At 37.2% G+C, this 18,286-nt stretch overlaps 1 protein-coding gene across 24 annotated transcripts in view; it reads right to left on the bottom strand.

Annotated features, from left to right (window-relative positions):
• The window catches only part of PDE4D (phosphodiesterase 4D), a 1,566,198-nt gene that overhangs the window by 239,034 nt on the left and 1,308,878 nt on the right, over positions 1 to 18,286 (bottom strand). For all 24 annotated transcript variants that reach the window (XR_010156913.1, XM_063810423.1, XM_063810422.1 and 21 more), the window contains one exon: positions 8,947 to 9,138. Coding sequence is in view for 23 of the 24 variants with exons in the window: in XM_063810423.1 (XP_063666493.1) it covers positions 8,947 to 9,138 (192 nt within the window). In the remaining variant the exon portion in view is untranslated. The remainder of the gene's footprint in view (positions 1 to 8,946; positions 9,139 to 18,286) is intronic.

Raw genomic sequence — 18,286 nt, 5'->3', positions numbered from 1 at the left:
CTCCAATAGAAGTCAACTTTCTTCTTCTTCCCAGCCCGCCACCATATGCCCCACCGTCAAGACTTAAAGTTCAGGCTGTGCATAGTGGCTCTTGCCTGTAATTTCAGCACTTTGGGAAGCCAAAGCAGGAGTATTGCTTGAGCTCAGGAATTCGAGACCAACCTGGGCAACATAGCAAGACCTCATTTCTGCTAAAAATTAAAAAAAATTAGCCGGGTGTGGTAGCATACCCCTGTGTTTGGGCTACTAGGGAGACTGAGGTGGGAGAATCACTTGAGCCCAAGAGCTCAAGGCTGCAGTGAGCTGTGATTACACTGCTGCACTCCAGCCTGGGCAATAATAGAGTGAGACTCTGTCTCAAAAAAAAAAAAAAATTAAAGTTCAAAATATTTCTATTTTACAATACACTGGAGCATGGTTTTGATTTTAGTCTTCTTTAATATACAGAGGGAAGAGGGTTGAGATAAAGTGAGAGTACACTAGTGTACCTCTAGGTACAATATCCACAACTGGGTGAACCAATATCTCTTCTGTAATGGCCATTTGCCTCTTGGAATTTCAAGAGGCAGGAAGAATCAGTAATTTTCAACTATGGGTCCTTCATCTAGGGGCCATGTTTCATTGAGAGCACTATCCAGGTTACTGGACTAGTTTTTTTCTTTCAAAATATTCTTCAAACTTTCCTTATTTTAGTTTATTTCACACATGATGTGCTCTTAGAGATTGCATTCTTTTGGTATGCACTGAAAAATAGGCTAATCTTCCTTGACTGAGGCCAATTCTGAGTTTACTTTCTTCTGGCAGGAATTCAATGTCTCATAGGATTGTGGAATAATTGCTCTTGTTATTAAACTACCACTTCTCCCTGCATTTTTTTTAAAGAAAGTAGATATTATCCTTTGAAATGTATTAAATCTGATGTATAAGCATAATTATATAATCATTATTTATAAGTTTAAATAATTCACCTTCACACTCTTTCTCTTTTATACAGGAGTGAGAAAAACTCACATGATTTTTAGAGTTTTTTTTTCACATTTAAAAGATTTAAAAGTGAGTTCAGTCTGTAATCCCAGCACTTTGGGAGGCCAAGGTGGGAGGATCACTTGAGGTCAGGAGTTCGAGCCCAGCCTGGTCAACATGGTGAAACCCCATCTCTACTAAAAGTAAAAAAAAAAAAAAAAAACAACCAGCCAGGCACGGTGGCAGGTACCTGTAATCCCAGCTACTCAGGAGGCTGAGGCAGGAGAATCGCTTGAACCTGGGAGGCGGAGGATGCAGTGAGCTGAGATTGTGCCACTGCACTCCAACCTGCGCAACAGAGTGAGACTCTATCTCAAAACAAACAAACAAAAAAAGTGAGTGCAAATACTGAGGAACATAGTGGGTATAAAGGAAATCTAGAAAATAAAATGGTATGCTAAATATTAGCACAAAGTCCTAGAGTTCGAATTGCAGCAGGCTTGTCATAGAAACAATGAATTACGTATATGTTTGGTCAGTTTTCACTTCTTTTTCCCTCTGCTTTAACAACTTTTTATGACTAACATTTATCCCTCTATCTCTCCTAAGACTTCAGTATATATCTATTACTTTGGCAGTAATAACCAAGATATATTACTACATATAACTCAATTAATTCATTATTTTAAAGGTTAGAGCACTTGCAATGATACTTAGAGGTGCTGACACCATCTCACTGTAGCAGTGCATTAAAATCAATGCTTTATTTTTATACTGTGGCATTAAAAACATTACCATTTAAAATGTCTAAACATCAGGATTTCATTTTTATGATTTTTTTGAAAGTATGAGAATAGGAATATAAAATGCCTATTCAGCTAATATTTTAAATCCCCCAGTTCAAGGATTGAAGAAACATGTTTAGCTAATTTATCAGACTTATTTTACAATTCATGAAACTCCCATTTTTTAAAATCAGAAATAAAATGACTTAAGTGATTGAATAAATGGCACCAAATAAAGCAGAATTTTTAAACAAAAAGATAGTAAAAAGGTATTCTAGTAGCAGATGACCTTAGCATATTTTGCCAATAAACTTCTTGAGATTTAATAGCTAGTATTAATGCCTGCATCAACACTCCGAATAATACTAGTAACAGTGGCCAGCACACAGCAATGGAAGAAAAAGCCTGGTCTATCTAGGTCATTACCAAAATAATATCACACTTTATAAAAAAAGATTTTGGCTACCTGGGATCCTAACAGAATTAAGAAAAAGATAAATTCTCTACTCTAGAGCACATCAGATACTTCACAGCTTTGAAACTGTTATTTTTTTTAACTCCTAACAAAATTCTCTCACATAGTCTCACATAGAGATCTGATTTATCTCTAATCATTTTTTTTTTTCTTGAGGCAGGGTCTCACTCTGTCATCCAGGCTGGAGTGCAGTGGCTCAATCGTGGCTCACTACAACCTCAACATCCTGGGTTCAAGTGATCCTCCTGCTTCAGCCTCCCAAGTAGCTGAGACTACAGGCGCCCACCACCATGCCCAGCAAATTTTTGTATTTTTTGTAGAGACAGGGTTTCACCATGTTGCCCAAGTTGGTCTCAAACTCCTCAGCTCAAGCCATCTGCCTGCCTTGGCCTCCCAAATTGCCAGGATTACAGATGTGAGCCACCACGCCTAGCCTGATTTAGCTCTAATTCTTCAGATATGAATAAACAACTAATCCAAATATTTTCAGACTTTCTCAGTACATGGTGCCCTTAATATCTCAATTTTTTAATAAGAGCAACACATTGGCCAAAATAAATAATAGTTCCAATTATTAAATAGTTAAGTCCAAATAACTTAATAAGGTTTTGTTCTAACAATTTAGCACCCACTGAGCACTATGTCAATTTCTCATTTTGGAATGAGATTGGACATTGCCTCCCTTATTTTTTGTTGCACACTGATTTCTGCTCAGCACTTGATTTTTATCCAGCAACTGCTGAAAACCCAATTTTGCAAAGATATGGTGTCACAGAAAGGAATATCATGGTCTTAATTGGAAACTGGGAACTATTCCAAGCTATTAGTTTTCCAGGTGGTTGACAGATGTTTTCGTGTTTTTCTTGAACATTTAAAATAACGCTTGCACCCATGTACATTCCCTCTGTTGCCTCAGGACACATTTTGAGAACTCTGGCCCTAGTCCCATCACTCCTACACCACAGGGTGAGGGGTGAGGATACCTCCCCAGCTGGGAAAAACCCAGAACTGGGGAAGAGATGATTTGGCCATGGTAGCTTTCTTTCTGTGGTTAATGGAAGAAAGCTTTCAAGATAACAAATTGATATGCTTTTGAAATGTTCATTAGTGTAATATTATCTTGCAATCTAGGTAAGAGATGACTACAAACTTTTCATGTAGATCCAGTGAGAATTAGAACCTTTGTAATGCAACGTGTCTTTTTATTTATATTCTTCCTAGTGAGACCAGGGAAGATTAATAATCTGGAATAAAAGATACAAATTGACATAAAGGGAATTCTTCTTCCTTTTTCAAACTCAGGACTGGAAGCAATACTACTCTTATACTTAGCAGGCAAAAGTAGTAGAGAGGAGTGGCTGTGACTGAAAACACACATTAGAGGCCCAAGAAGTGGTGAGGGACTTGTTAATTGCTAAAGAAAGGACAGTAGTTTGACATGGGAGGTAGGGAGAGTATTATCTACTAGCTGAGAAAATGCCCCAATGGGGCACCCCGAAGGCCTGATCAGTGAGGTCTGAGATATCTGTATAGAGCCTGGGGATAACTTAGCTAGATTCCCAAGTATGCCCCAGCTTTTTATGGTATATCAAATCTACTCACTTCCTCGTCACTGGCCCTCTGAATGCATTCACCCCACCCCATATTCTGTGTGTAGAAGCAATGTGTATGAATGTGAGTGAAGAGCCGATTGGATCATCTTTGCATTCTATGTGTTGGTGTTAATTTAACAGAGGATGGGGAAGAGAGGATTAGTTATCCAGGTGAATTGAGTATTTCTTAAAACTTAAGTAGTTTGACAGGTAACTTATACTCAATAAATTCATAGTTTTGTGACTTAATTCTACTTATCTTGTCATTGCTAATTCTCCTCTTAATCTTTGCAATGTATCATATCCTTATGTGTTTCCAAATACAGATACTATATTACTGGATGATATGAAAACACAGAAGTGATTGTTATTCAGATGCTGAAATATTAAGATGACAAAAATATTGTCTATTTACACTGTAATTTTCTTCATGTTACTTCATGACACCACTTGGGCAACCAACCTTTTGTTATCTAGTTGTTTCTACTGTTACAAAAAATTTTTACCATTAATGGTAATTCAAGTTTATTTTCCTGTATTTATTTACTAGAGTCATGCTAATACTTAACATTTTTCTTTTTCTTACTTTTTTTAAGAATTAAGTTGCTACTGCATCATCTATATTTAACAAATTGTGTGATGGTCTCTGAGCAGAAGTGGTCAGGAACTTCTCTTCTGCCTTATATGAGCTAATTTTTTAGATTCTGAATTTAGCCTAGTGCTATATACTTGTATACATTCTCTAAGAGTTGGCTGCCTATTTACTTTGTAGCTCCTTGAGCTTTTATTTTATTCTTAATCAAATTTTGACACTGCTATGTATTTCATTGGTTTAATGAATTTGATCAACAATTACTTCTGTTTCTCAGCAGTTTTTGCTGTAGTAGTATAAAGTACTTTGTTTACAATGGCATTATCAAATTATGTGCTCCTAGAAATAATCAAAATGCTTGCTTTTTTTTCAAAAGATTAAGCTCATTGGACTTTGGCTTTCTAATCTGTAAAATGGCATAACAATGTCCCTATCAAAAGGACTGTGAGTATATCAAATAAGATAGCTTGTGTGAAAATACTTGGGAAAGTTGATGATATACACATACCATGTATGTTATGATTATTATTACTACCATCTTTATCTGTTTTGTTCTTCAGCTGTTTCATTGGTTTCTATTTATAGAGGATAAGATGACAATATCCTATCTACTAGGAAGGGATTATCTTCCTTCTTCTCATTTTCCCAATATAGTAAATAGTTATATTTAAACTTAAAGAGTATTTAAAGGTTTTCCAAAACAGCTCAATTAAATAGATAACCACAAACCTTCATTTTAAATACCCTTCATTAGGTACCTACCCTCATTAGGTACTGTTTGTGTTTGAAATTTCTAAGAAAATTTCTCAATAGGAAAGCTTAACTAGAACTATTAATAAGAAATCATCAAGTAATTAAATATATAACATCATTCTCTATAAAGCGCAGTTGAATTATACACATCAGACAGTCTTCATAGCATTATTGTGAACTAGGCAAGGTAAGAAAATTAAAGTTTACACATGGCCAAATGAGAATTCAAATTAAGAGAAGGCATAGTCCTTTATGGTGGAAGATATGTGTCGTGTCAGATTAAATGTTGAAATAGTTATTATTTATTCTATTTCCTTTTCCTTCCACAGAAACTTAATCTCCTTGGTAGAAAGAATGCTTTCTAGGAGTTGGTATCAAAGGAATATCTTACTGCTCCAATATAAATATCCAAGGAGAATGGAAAGCTAAACATGTCAACACATTACTTTTCAGCAAAATATAGTGTTAACTCATGGTCTGATTAAACTCATCATTCCTACCTGAGTCTGATCAGATAAAGAACTCTTGAGGCATACAGCAAAATGAGGTATCCTTGCAAGTTTGATTTTGAAATAAAAGCATTTCATATTTAAATATGAAATGCTACAAGCTTTTCATAAAATATATGTATATATTTAATATTTACTAACTGGAGTAGAATGTATGAAAGAAACAATCTATCCCAAACTCAGTTTACTACAATTTAAAAAGGTAGAACACATAACTACATAAATGGACTCCACTAACTCACTGTGAGTTTTCCTCTTTCTTTTGTCAATAGCAAGCCTGACTCACCTTTGATGAAGTTGCATTAGGTGACTTTCAATTCTGTCATTCGCCTATTTAACATTGTTTATTGTTATCTATGGGGCTGGTCAGTATTCTACTCACCTTTACCCTGTTCCCTTTTTTGATCTGCATAGTGGCTTTTTTAAGCCTTTCCCTTTCTTCTCAAGCTGCCCCATCCCTCTCTCCTCTGGCTATTGATGGCTGTACCTTCTACTTTTACATTCTTTCATCTGGAGATGGAGGAGTAAAATGTTTAGAGAACTCATGGCTATTATCTCTTAACATTTTACTCCTCCATCTCTAAATTTACATTTCCCTTCTTTTACTCTTCTTCTTCTTCTCCTTCTTCTCTTCTCTCTTATTCTTCTCCTTCTCCTCCTTCTTCTTTTTTTTTTTTTCCAGACACAGTCTTGTCTTCCTCTGTCACCCAGGCTGGACTGCAGTGGCATGATCGTAGCTCACTGCAACCCTGAACTCCCAGGCTCAACCAATCCTCCTACCTCTCCAGAGTAGCTGGGACTAAAGGCATGTGCCACCATGCCCAGCTATTTTTTTGGATTTTTAGTAAGGACAAGGTCTCACTATGTTGCCAAGGCAGGTCTTCTTTGTCCTTCCTAAAGAATACAGTTCTGGTATTTACTACTTTTCCAAGGATAGCCTCCTTACTTTGGCTCATGATCATGTTTTTGTCAGCAACTACAGCTCCATCTTTAAACCCTCTTTCCCCTTGAATTTTTAGTCTCTTTCTATCTCCTGGAGCCTTCCCTCAGCTCAAGTAACCTGAATTCAAAAAAATTCCACTTGAACCTAATTCTCTGTCAGGCAGCCTTAGTTCTTTCTTCCTACTCCACCCATCAGCCTTTTAAAGAGATGCCTGAATTTGCTCACATTTCCACTTTCAATTCACTCCTTAACCCAGGGGCTCCTAATGCTATTACCTGAATACAACGCACCACTCAACTGTCATTCAAAAACCTAGTAATTATAGAAGGTAACTGTTCTATTTCTCCTGGTCCTCTGGACTGTTATTTCTGTTTGCTGTCCCAGTACTTTAACTATTGTCTTGTTTCCCCTAGCCTTATCATGTACAAACCAATTCATCACCTGTTATCTGTCATGTTTTCTACTCTCTGCCCTTTGTTCCTCATCACCATGTACGTACATCACCATGTACGTACTCATTCATGGACAAAAATCAGCATTCTCTTTGATTCTCCTTCTCCACTGGCTGTCCCCCAACATACATACATACGTCACACACACACACACACACACACACACACACACACACCCATTCTATAAGCCTCTTGCATCTAAACCAGCTCTTTGCTCCACTGCCATCACTCCCTTGACTTAGGTCTTCATCATATTTAGCCTGCCTTACTTCTGTGAATTTCGACATGAAATACTTCCCTGTAGTGACTTCGCTATGCAATCATTCAACAATAGAGTAATCAAGATGCAATAAAAACAAGAATCTGATCATGCCAAAACTCAGCTAAAAACCTCCGTGGCTCTCAGATCCCATAGACTGTGTTTGAAATTTTCTTCTCTCTTGCCAGGTTTCGCTATTCACATCAAGCAGATTGTCATTCCTTAGTTCAGCCATAATTTTCCATGCCTCACATTTAGTAAATGTTGTTCCCTTAGCCCGGTATTTTCTGTATCTTTCCCTTGGGTGGAAAACTCTCCATCTCCTCTCTCTGTTCCTGCAGTACATGATAAATGCCTCAAGGATTGTGCTCACCATATTTTATTACAATGGTCTAAAATGCCAGACCTCACTGCTCCACAGATTGAGAGCTTTAAATACACCATATTTGCTCAAGAAGCATTCTCATTATGTGTGAATGAATAAGTAAGTGTCATGAATTTCAAATCTAAGGAAGTGAGATAAAAATAATGTAAAAATAGGGCCACTAGGAATAGAAAGTTGTTTAGAGATGAAGAAGGGTAGACGTCAATAATACAACTGCTAAAATAGCAACCATAGTTTGTAAAAATGAGTGAAATATAATTTCATTTCTAGAACCCCATGTAGACCTATTGCAATACAACTGATGCTCTGTTAGAATGGCAAGAATAACACTAGACACTCAGGGGTCCCATACAGACTAATTCTTATAAGATAAATTGCAGCCTGTTATGAGTTTTTGAGATGGGTGTCATGAAAAGATGGTGAATGTTATTGGACAAATGTATAGACCAAGAGAGAAAGATGAAGATCGATTCTATACAGAGGCAGATGTGCCACGAATGATAGTATAGGTATTGAGTGAGAATAAAGACCTATGTAGAAAAACATGCACACTACCACAAGAATGAAATGCACTGAGAAAATGAGCTAGTGATGGTACAGGACCTGCAAACCTGCTTGTCAGTTTTCATTGTTTTTCAAGCTGTACTATGTCTTAAATGATATTCAAGTCTGTCTAATGTTTTCTGTGCTTGCCTCTCATGATCCTTAAAAGTTGGTTTAATTTTGGCAAAGTCCCACAAAGATTTCTTAAATGATCTGGCAAACCAGTGCTAACATCTGTACATACATCAATTGAAATATATTCAAAATGCTATACAGTCTCTTATCACAGGACTTTTCAAATGGAGTTGAAAGCTTTTCAAAATATTAGAAAATATCCATGTAGTTAGGTAGCTAAAACTCAGGCTCTACATAAATATAAGCTAATGATTTAAGTGTTAGTTTCCATTAAAAACTTAATTCTCAGTTTTCCTATAAAGTATTTTCTGGGAAAATAAATACATGCGTATGCGTGTGTGTGTGTGTGTGTGTGTGTGTGTGTGTGTGTGTGAATCAAGAGTGACAGTGCACTCAAGTTAAATCTACCATTCATTTCTAGCTTGTATAATTTTATTCATATTCTTTCTACATTGGAGAAGAGTGATACAGTTGAACAAAAGTCATTAGTTTTATTATGTCATCAGCTCTAGATATAAATTTACTCGGTTTTCTCTCTCTTTGCCTGCCCTTGTACTTACATATCACTGGCAATGGAGGAGTTCCGGGACATAGACTTTGGAGAGAGGTCATAATCGCTGTCGGATCGATACAGGAAGGACTCCCGTCGTTGACTGTGGACAAAATTTGCTTGGAGAATTAGCCCGGATCCTGGGCTGGTCATGGGATCCAAGGGACTCCGTCCCGCAGATGTGCCATTGTCCACATCAAAACTGTAAAGGAAAGAGAAGGAATTATGTTGCTGTGAACATTCACATGTTCATATTTTCACAAAGCATTTAGCGTCAGCTGAGGAATTGACAGTGGAATTAGCAGGAATGAAAATTACAGCTAATTTCTGCCATAAAAATATGATAATATTGAAATACATAAAAGAAAAACACATTGACTTCACATTCTTGTTCTCCTGGATACTGTTGTTAACTGACCAGATACAAGATACAGGTTTTTCCAAACTCTACTTCAGTTAAAAGGGAAACATTCTGCAAAACATAATCTTCTAAGTACAAAATTCCTTTCGGAAAATAACAAATACACAGTAATTCATCAAATATTTGAATTTGATTCAACAAATACCCATTTTGTGCCTAATGCTGTTCTCCCAAACCTGGGCTTCTCCCTCCACACTCCTACCCTATAACATCCATCCAAGCATTAATTTCTATTGTACCCACTTCCTTCCATCCCTACTACCAATATTTTAAATTCAGGTCTCCATCAAATTCCACCTATATTATTATAACAACCTTTATATTAGTGTCTTGAATCCATTTTCCAGTGTCATTCTTCAGTTTAAAACCCTTCAGTAACTTACCATTGCTCTCAGGATGAAGTCAAAATTTCTTTGCTAGACTGCCAGTCTAACCATCTGCTCTCAATTGCAATTAGTTGCCCTCCCAGCCTCAACTTGCCATCCTCAGCTATTGGGTACTTCTTGCTCAACTCATATTGAGGCACTATCTCCTTGTCACAGGCCATCACCACCTCACCTCCTGCTCCCCTAAATAATCAAATCCCCTTTCCCCTGCCTAACTGTCACTCATCCTTGAGACTTAGCCTGCACCTGAAAGGCTACCCTGGTACATCAGAGCTTTATGAAAGGCCCTTTCTCTACGCTCCCAAGACACTTTCCCACTCCCTAATGACAGAATTTACAATGAATTGAAAATGTTTTTCACCCGGTCTCCATTCCTAGATTGTGAGCTCTCTACAAATGGAGACTCAGCGTATTCTTGGCACACTGAAAACTGTGCCCAAGTGTCTTGAGTAAATGATTAAATGAATAAAAGGCACTGTGCTCAGCAATACATATTTTAGAGCTGGGAAAAAATCTACACACACAGTTCTTAACGTCATAGTCCTTATAATCTAGATAAACTTTCCACAAAGAACCTTTCTAGTGAAACATCAACCAGTATTAAAATAAAGTCAACTTTCATGTGTTCTTAGGAGAGGAGGGTGATAGCTTATGATAGCCCAGCAGGTGCGTGGTTTTAAAGAAAAACTTGTTGAAAGAATAAATAAACATGTGAATTCAAGTTTTGCTGTCATTAATATTTTCCCCATTAGAATCTTTATTCAAACTATTAACTAGCTCATTTTAAAACATTCCTTTATTTTCTTTATTGGAGTCATTAATAAATAGAGTTATGACTCTAAGATTGGAAGATGTTTCATGAATCACTTTTGAATCTGTGATCAAATAACAGTGGCTCCGAAATAATCCATCAAATAAACAGAAGAGGGAAAACTCATTATCTTGAGCAGTTGTAAATATGTTTTTCCAACTTAAAATTTTCTTAGAATTGTGTCTCTTTATAGACATATTTATTTGGTTCAGGAAGGACAATGAGAGATTGTCAAGTCGAACAGACTCACTTTACAGACAAGGATACCAGGTCCTAGAAAAGTTAATTGACCAGTCACTGAGCTAACTGCATTGAATCATCGATTGTTCCTAAAGTCCTTCCAGCTCTACTGCATGATTATATAAACCACAAATATATGTGGCACCCAAACAGGGGACATCTGTTTCACCAGAATAGGATAGGCACATATGTATGCGAAACCTTGTCAATTCCCAGGAAGGCTGGAAGGGGAGGATGGTCTCTAATCATTCAATAGACATACATTAGGGATCTTTGGCAAACTCTCCTTGGATATGCTTAAATAGGCATTTATTAAGCACTTAATATGAGTGCATTAAGATACAAAAATAAAGGATGAATGACTAACTCAGGCTGGGATATCTGAGAAGTTTTCACGAAGAGTAGTATTTAAGGTTTTTGAAGGTATTTAGCATACAACTGGAAGGCATTAAAAACTTCTAAACAGTGGGGGTTTGGCAAAGTAGATTTCTCTTCTAAGAAGATAGACATGGCAGCTTTTCAGCATGAGGAGGACCTAGTAATGTGAATGCCTGTAGAAATGTTTATGTTTATTTCCCCTTAATATCAAGATATTCTTATTGCTACACTTTAAAAAAGAAAATACCCTCTCCTTCCTGTGCATGAACAGAAATGTAAGAGATACAGAAGTGTGAGTTTTGGTTTAGTTTTTTTCAGTTCAACTGAGTAAACACCAAATTTGTATAAATCAGTAATTTTTTCTTTAATTATAATTTTTCCAATTAAATCAAGCAAGTCTTAACACTCCACTATAAGTTTTGAAACAAATATTGCTAAATACCTTAAGTCATTTAGATAGTTACGATATTTTTAAATCTTACAACTTTTAAGCCATAATATTAGCACTAAAACCAAAACATTAATTAATAGGTCAGGAAGTGCTTGATATGAGATATTCTAGGGGCTTTAATATTTTTCTTTGTATACTGTAATATAAAAATTTGTCCACTAGATGGAGATCATTTTCTTAAACAAGGAAACTATTTTCTACTGAAGGGTTAAATAACCTTAAAGGCCTAAATTATTTCTTAGGAACTCATGAAAATAACCCTTTAAATGACATCCAAAAAACAAAGTTCACAATGTATACTAAGTAATTATCAATATTGATAAAATTACATTAATCTAATATCAGTATTAGCTTTACAAACATTGAGAATGAAGATCTAAAAATGGTGACTGATATTTTATTGGACTTTTTCTTAAAGAAAAAAAATACTTGAGAAGACTTAATTGAATTTCTGTAACAAATCACTGAGTACTTATTGTGTTGGAGCAAAGTAACTTGAGCATCATTAATAGTCTGGGGTTTCACTCTAAATTTTGGCACCACAAGTATTCTCAGAATACGGTTTGTTTTGGGAAGTGAACCTAGGGTCTGAGTTCGTTTGCATAATTTATTTCCATGATATTAAATGCTCTTACAATCAAAATTAATTATCAAGAAAAAGTAATATTACCGAGAATCTCTAGTCTGAAGTATCAGCCAATGTCAGTATTAGTGAATGACTTTATACAAAAAGAGACTTTGTATTTTGAAATATTCATTGAATAAACTTTTACATTACATCCTATGTCCTTAGATCAGCACTTGAATAAGTACAGATATACTACACATTGTCCTTTTCTAGAAAGCACTAAAGTCTAGTCAAGGTAATAGAACATCAAGCAACCAGAGAAAATAAAAGCAGCAAAACAGGTGGCATCTGTATTAAATAGCATATAAATACTAAAACACGAAATTGTATTATATAGGCAATCAGACTATGTGATGTAGACAATGAATGTAAAGGGAATTTAAGAAGTTGCAGGATGTACACCTTTGAAGGAGAGTTAAAAAATGTCCAGCCAGAGTAGAGCTGGGGTTGGGGGTGGAGGCCATCCAGCAAAAGTGAAGCCACAAAAACAAAATCAAGAAGGAATGAATAAGGCATGTATATAAAACAGGACATTTAGTGTCTGGCTAAATTTGAGGCTTGGTATTAAAGAATAGTGGGGACCTATAAAAATGGCAATTTTGTACAGTTCAACCTAATAGGTAGGGCTGGATGTGTTTATGGAAAGCTGGGCCAAGGAGTGTCAACAGAAGCTTGTTATAAAGACTTACGTGGAAACACACAAATCAACTTTTAACATTGAAATCTCAGGGGAGTAAGATGAGGAAGACCAGTATTTGTTAAAATAAACATGTTGCTTTTGCAACAAATAAAAGGTAGAAAACAGAGTAGAGGCTGAGCACAGTAGCTCATGCCTGTAATCCCGATGCTTTAGAGGCACACGTGGGAGGATCGCTTGAGACCAGGAGTTCAAGGTTACAGTGACTGATCGTGTCACTGCACTCCAATCTAGGCGACAGAGCATGACTCTGTCTCAAAAAAAAAAAAAAAAAAAAAAAAAAAAGAAAGACAAAAAAACAGAGTTAAAAAAAAAGGAGAAAAATAAATGTTTTAACTACAAGAGGACCCTCAAAAAGGCTTGTTCATTAAACACTTCAAATATTAGAACTAGGGGGTTTGCCTTGAGTAGGGAGGTTAGTTGTGGATTTTAAAAGGCAGTACATTTTTACTCAGTAGGTAGTAAGTTAACTGAGAATTAGACACTTACTTAACTTTCTGAAAGTTAGCCTAATTAGTCAGTTTGGGCTGAAATTATAGATGGCTTCAAATAAGCTAGTTATCTTTGAAACATAATTTTATCAATAGTCCACATCGTGGTGTTATGAATAAAACAAGAAGGTGATGAAGGATAAGGTAGCCCTAACCTTAGATGCTGGTATCAAAATGATCAGTTGTGAATTTTCCAAAGACATTCTTTAGAAAACACTTGGATGTGGTGAATTCTCTTTTGACTCACAGCCAATTAGATGGAGCCCAAGCAAAAAACTAGCAGAAGTTTGAAAAAGTAACTAAAGGATTGGGGAGAGTAAAAATAACCAAGTTTAATGATGATGGTGGCAATAATAATAATGTTAATAATAATAAAACTTCTGGAGCACTTTCCATGTTCCAGGCACTGTGCTTTGCATATATTATCTCATTTAATCCTCACAATAACCCTTTGAAGTAGGCACTGTATTTTCCATTCGACCATGGGGACTCTGAGGCATAGACAAATGACTCTATGTTAAGTAGTATGCTCAAGCTCATAAGTGGGTTTTAAACTCAAGCGGTCTGATTCTAAGGCTGGGGAGAATGGACTCTGTTTACACCTCTATTATGAAGTTTCATTTAAAAAAATACAAGAATACCTTTTAGCTTCCTCACCTGCATGGAACTTTTGAAAGTAACATTCTGATTAACTTACAGGTGACGCATGCAAAGGCTAATTCTGAGACTAAATTTTCATATGGGGCTGGGTGTGGAGGCTCATGCCTATAATCCCAGCACTTTAGGAAGCCAAGGCTGGTGAACTGCTTGAGCCCAGGAGTTCAGGGCCAGCCTGGGCAACATGGTGAAACACCATCTTCACAAAAAATTTTAAAATTACCTGGGTGTGGTGGTGCTTATCTGTAGTCCCAGCTACCCCAGAGGTGGAGGCAGGAGGATCACCTGAACTAAGGAGGTCGAGGCTGAAGTGAGCCATGATTACGTCACTGCACTCCAGCTTGGTTGAGAGAGCGAGACTCTGTCTCAAAAAAAAAGTTTTCATATGACCCAACATTTTGGAATTTGCCAAATCCCCAGATTTTTCCAATTCTGAACATAACAGTAGGGTGTAAAAAAGTCTTTGCTGTAACCCATTTGGTGGGTTTCTTTATAGCATTTGAGATTTCATTTGGAATTAAGGAAGGGTCAGTGGGTCTGCAAAAGGGCTTAGCAAATGGAACTAAGTGAGGTGCTTTCTTGTTCCACGTGTTTGCTTCCCTTAATGCAATTTAAGAATGCACACAATTCTTAAAAGAGATAACTTTTGCCAGAAGGCAGTTTTGGAGGAGGAATGATATAGCTATATTTGGTCTCCCATGAGGGGGCAGTAACAGTAACGACCAGCTGGCCTGCTGCATTCAGAAGTGTTAAAGAATGTGTGTGGCTAGCACTACTCATGACCATTTACTCCACAGACCCATCCTTTTCTATGGAACCAGCCCCCTACAAGAAACAGAGAGAAGTCGGACAAACTGACAAATGAACTAATTACTCCCAGTTCTCCACACTGTTCCATTTCAGTGGAATTACTGGATGGTAATACAGTTCCAATCTACCTTTCATCCACGGTCTCAACTGCTCGCATACTTTGTGTCTACTGACCTTGTAATTGTTTGTCTGCTGAAGGTCATTTCTCATCTTTTTGGCCTTTTGCTAGACACTGCTTCCCTAGTTTAAACTTTTCAATTTATTTTTGACCATGATATGGGCCCTCTCCTGAGCCAGAGTCCTGCTATTGTGCTGAGTAAATAGCTTTCCTCATCTATCCTAGCCATCAGGACCTTATACTTAGCACTGACCCCCAGTATGAAGCCCAAAGTGGGTGGGGCAATGAGGGCCTCAGTGGAGCAGCTGCTAAGGAACCTCTATCAATAGCGGCCTCCATTACCGAAGCATCTATGAAGGCCACTCACAGGGAAGATCTTGCTGAATGTCGCTGGGAATCCTGGGAGCCATCACTGAAGCCAGGACCATCTGAGAGCTGCCTTTTTCACTACATAGTAAGAACAATGGCACATAGAAAATATTGACCTACCAAAAATGTTCCTGTTAAGATGTTTATTTAAGAGTTAGAAAACACGGGTTAAATTTGAAATCTTGGTTCAGCCACTTCCTATTTGGGTGCTCTAGGGCAAGTTACTGTATTTTCTAGGCTTTCACTGCTGATAAAGATAATTACAGTACCTAGCTCTAGGGCCATTATAAGGATTAGAAGAGAAAATGTTTGGAAAGCATTCACCACATTGCCTGGCAGCTAGTACACTCCCATTATTTAGCAGCTATTGTTTTTCATTTTTATTACTCTTTTTCTCCCAGGGGGATCTTCATCTAGGTCATTCTCTTTAACTTTATTTGAACACATGGCTTTGGGAAGAACCTAAAGGGAGAGATGAAAGAGGAAGAGAACTGAGGGCCAAATCACCTGAATCAGCCCTTGCAATCAATGAGGTGACAGATGCTGGAGCCAGATTGCTCTAAAAGTTTCAGCTGCTTTTATGTCTCCACCCAACTCCATAATTCCAGTGTGATAACATCCGGGGAGGGTGGAGACTGCTGATTTTTTTCTAGATATTCCTCACTGAGGAGAAAGAATAATTTCCTACCAGGAAGTGTGGAAGGCTTGGAGGTCCCAACAACCTAGGTGGGGCTCCAGCTGAATATAATGAGCAGAAACAGTCCTTCAGACCTCAGGTCTCCAGACACAGGGTGTAGCTTGGGGACCTCAGGTCACAATTATACTGATGTTTATATTCCTGTACTCCACTCTCCCCTGTGTATTGTAGCTCATGCTGTTAGCCAACACATTGGAACTCATTTTGATGCTTTGCCCTCAAGGGGAGGGGAGGCTTACCCTTGAGCTTAAGGGGAGAGTAACTGTAACTGGATGATTACATACATTTTTCCCTCTTTATAATATTAAATATTTTACCCATTGTTATCAATATCACAAGGTTATGAAGCTCGTTTCTAATCAATGCCACTGATACTTCTCTATTGAAAATTTCCCTGCAGGTCAAATAGCTTCTCTGAAGTAAACAAAATAATGATTTGCAAAATTCACCATTTTAATATTTACTTTTCTCTGATTATCTATGGAGATGAGACTGTAGAAACTAGCATTTTACAGTGATATGCACAGATGGCAATCTTTCCCAATCAATCATAAAACTGCATATTAAATTTAAGTAGGATACCCGGAGAAGGCATGATATTTAGCTACTTTACAAGATTACACAGCTAAATTATACTACACATGTTAGCTTGTATAATATATATATTTGCACAGAGTTAAGATATTTAACAGACACGTTTTACCCTTTGTTTTCACAGATGATTTTTATAAACAAAAGCCCAGGGCTGGGCATGGTGGCTCACACTTGTAATCCCAGAACTTTGGGAGGCTAAGGGGAGTGGATTGCTTGAGCTCAGGAGTTCAAGACCAGCCTGGGCAACATGATGAAACCCTGTTTCTACAAAAAAAAAAAAAAAAAAAAAAGTCAGGCATGATGATGGCACAAGCCTGTGGTGCTGAGGCAGGAGAATCACTTGAGCCCAGGAGGCTGAGGCTTCAGTGAGTCTAAATCATGCCACTGCACTCCAGTCTGGGTAACACAGTGAGATCCTGTCATACACACACACATACACACACACACACACTGGTACAAAGATGAAGGGTATATGCTTACTTATGAGTAAAACATTAGGTGATATCTGGAAATATACAACATATGTTTCTGGCTTGTCAGTGACACTCCCAAGTAACACAGGGCAATAAAGAGATTCAAGATGGAAATGATAGCATGAGTTTGATGTCTGGACTATAAATGAAAGAGGATAAGCTGGACTTGCTTAGCACACTTTTGACACAATGACATGATAAAAGGCCAAATTTTCTGAAAAGTATTTATTAGGCCAGTGTTATGGACTGAATCTTGTTTCCCCTATAATTCATATGTTGAAGTCTTAATCCCCAATGGTTACATGAGGTTGAGGTTGAGGTTAAATCTATCTTGTTTTCCCTAGAATTCATATGTTAAATGAGGCCATATGGATGAGGCCCTAATCCAATAGTGCTGGTGTTCTTATAAGAACAGAGAGAGACACAAGAGCATTCTCTCTTCACCATGTGAGGACAGAGTGAGAAAGCAGCCATCTGTATGTAGGAAGAGAGCCCTCAATAGGAACCAAATCAGCCAATCTTGGTCTTGGACTTCTCAGCATCCAGAATTGTGAGAACATTTCTGTTTAGGCCACCAGTCTAGGGTACTTTGTTATGCGGCCTGAGTTGACTAAGGCAACCAGAAAGCCCCAACCAAAAATTGTTTTACTTGAAGTTTATACATTACTTTTTAATGACTGTTAAGAAAAATTTTCTTAACTGAAACTCTCCCTAAGAAAGCATCTCAAATTATTGCCAAGACCAATGCCATGAAATTTTCCCCCTAAATTTTCTTCTAGGTTTACAGCTTCAGGTGTTATAATTAAGTCTTTAGAGTGGATTTTTTGTGTATGATTTAAGATAAAGGTTTAGTTTCATTCTTTTGCATGTGAATATCTAGTTTTCCCAATACCATTTTCCAGTACCATTCAAGACTTTTCTTCATTGTATATTCTGGACATCCTTGTCAAAGATCAGTTGACTGTGTATGTGTGAGTTTATTTCTTGGCTCTATTCTGTTCTATTGGTTTTATGTCTGTGTTTATGCCAGTACCACATTGTTTTGATTACTGTCACTTAGTAATATGTTTTGAAATCAGGAAGTGTGAGATCTCCAGATATTTTGTTCTTTTTCAAGATTGTTTTGACT

The sequence above is a fragment of the Pan troglodytes genome, chromosome 4 (assembly GCF_028858775.2).
Source record: "Pan troglodytes isolate AG18354 chromosome 4, NHGRI_mPanTro3-v2.0_pri, whole genome shotgun sequence".
Lineage (NCBI taxonomy): Eukaryota > Metazoa > Chordata > Mammalia > Primates > Hominidae > Pan > Pan troglodytes.
This window is presented reverse-complemented; position numbering and strand designations above follow the sequence as displayed.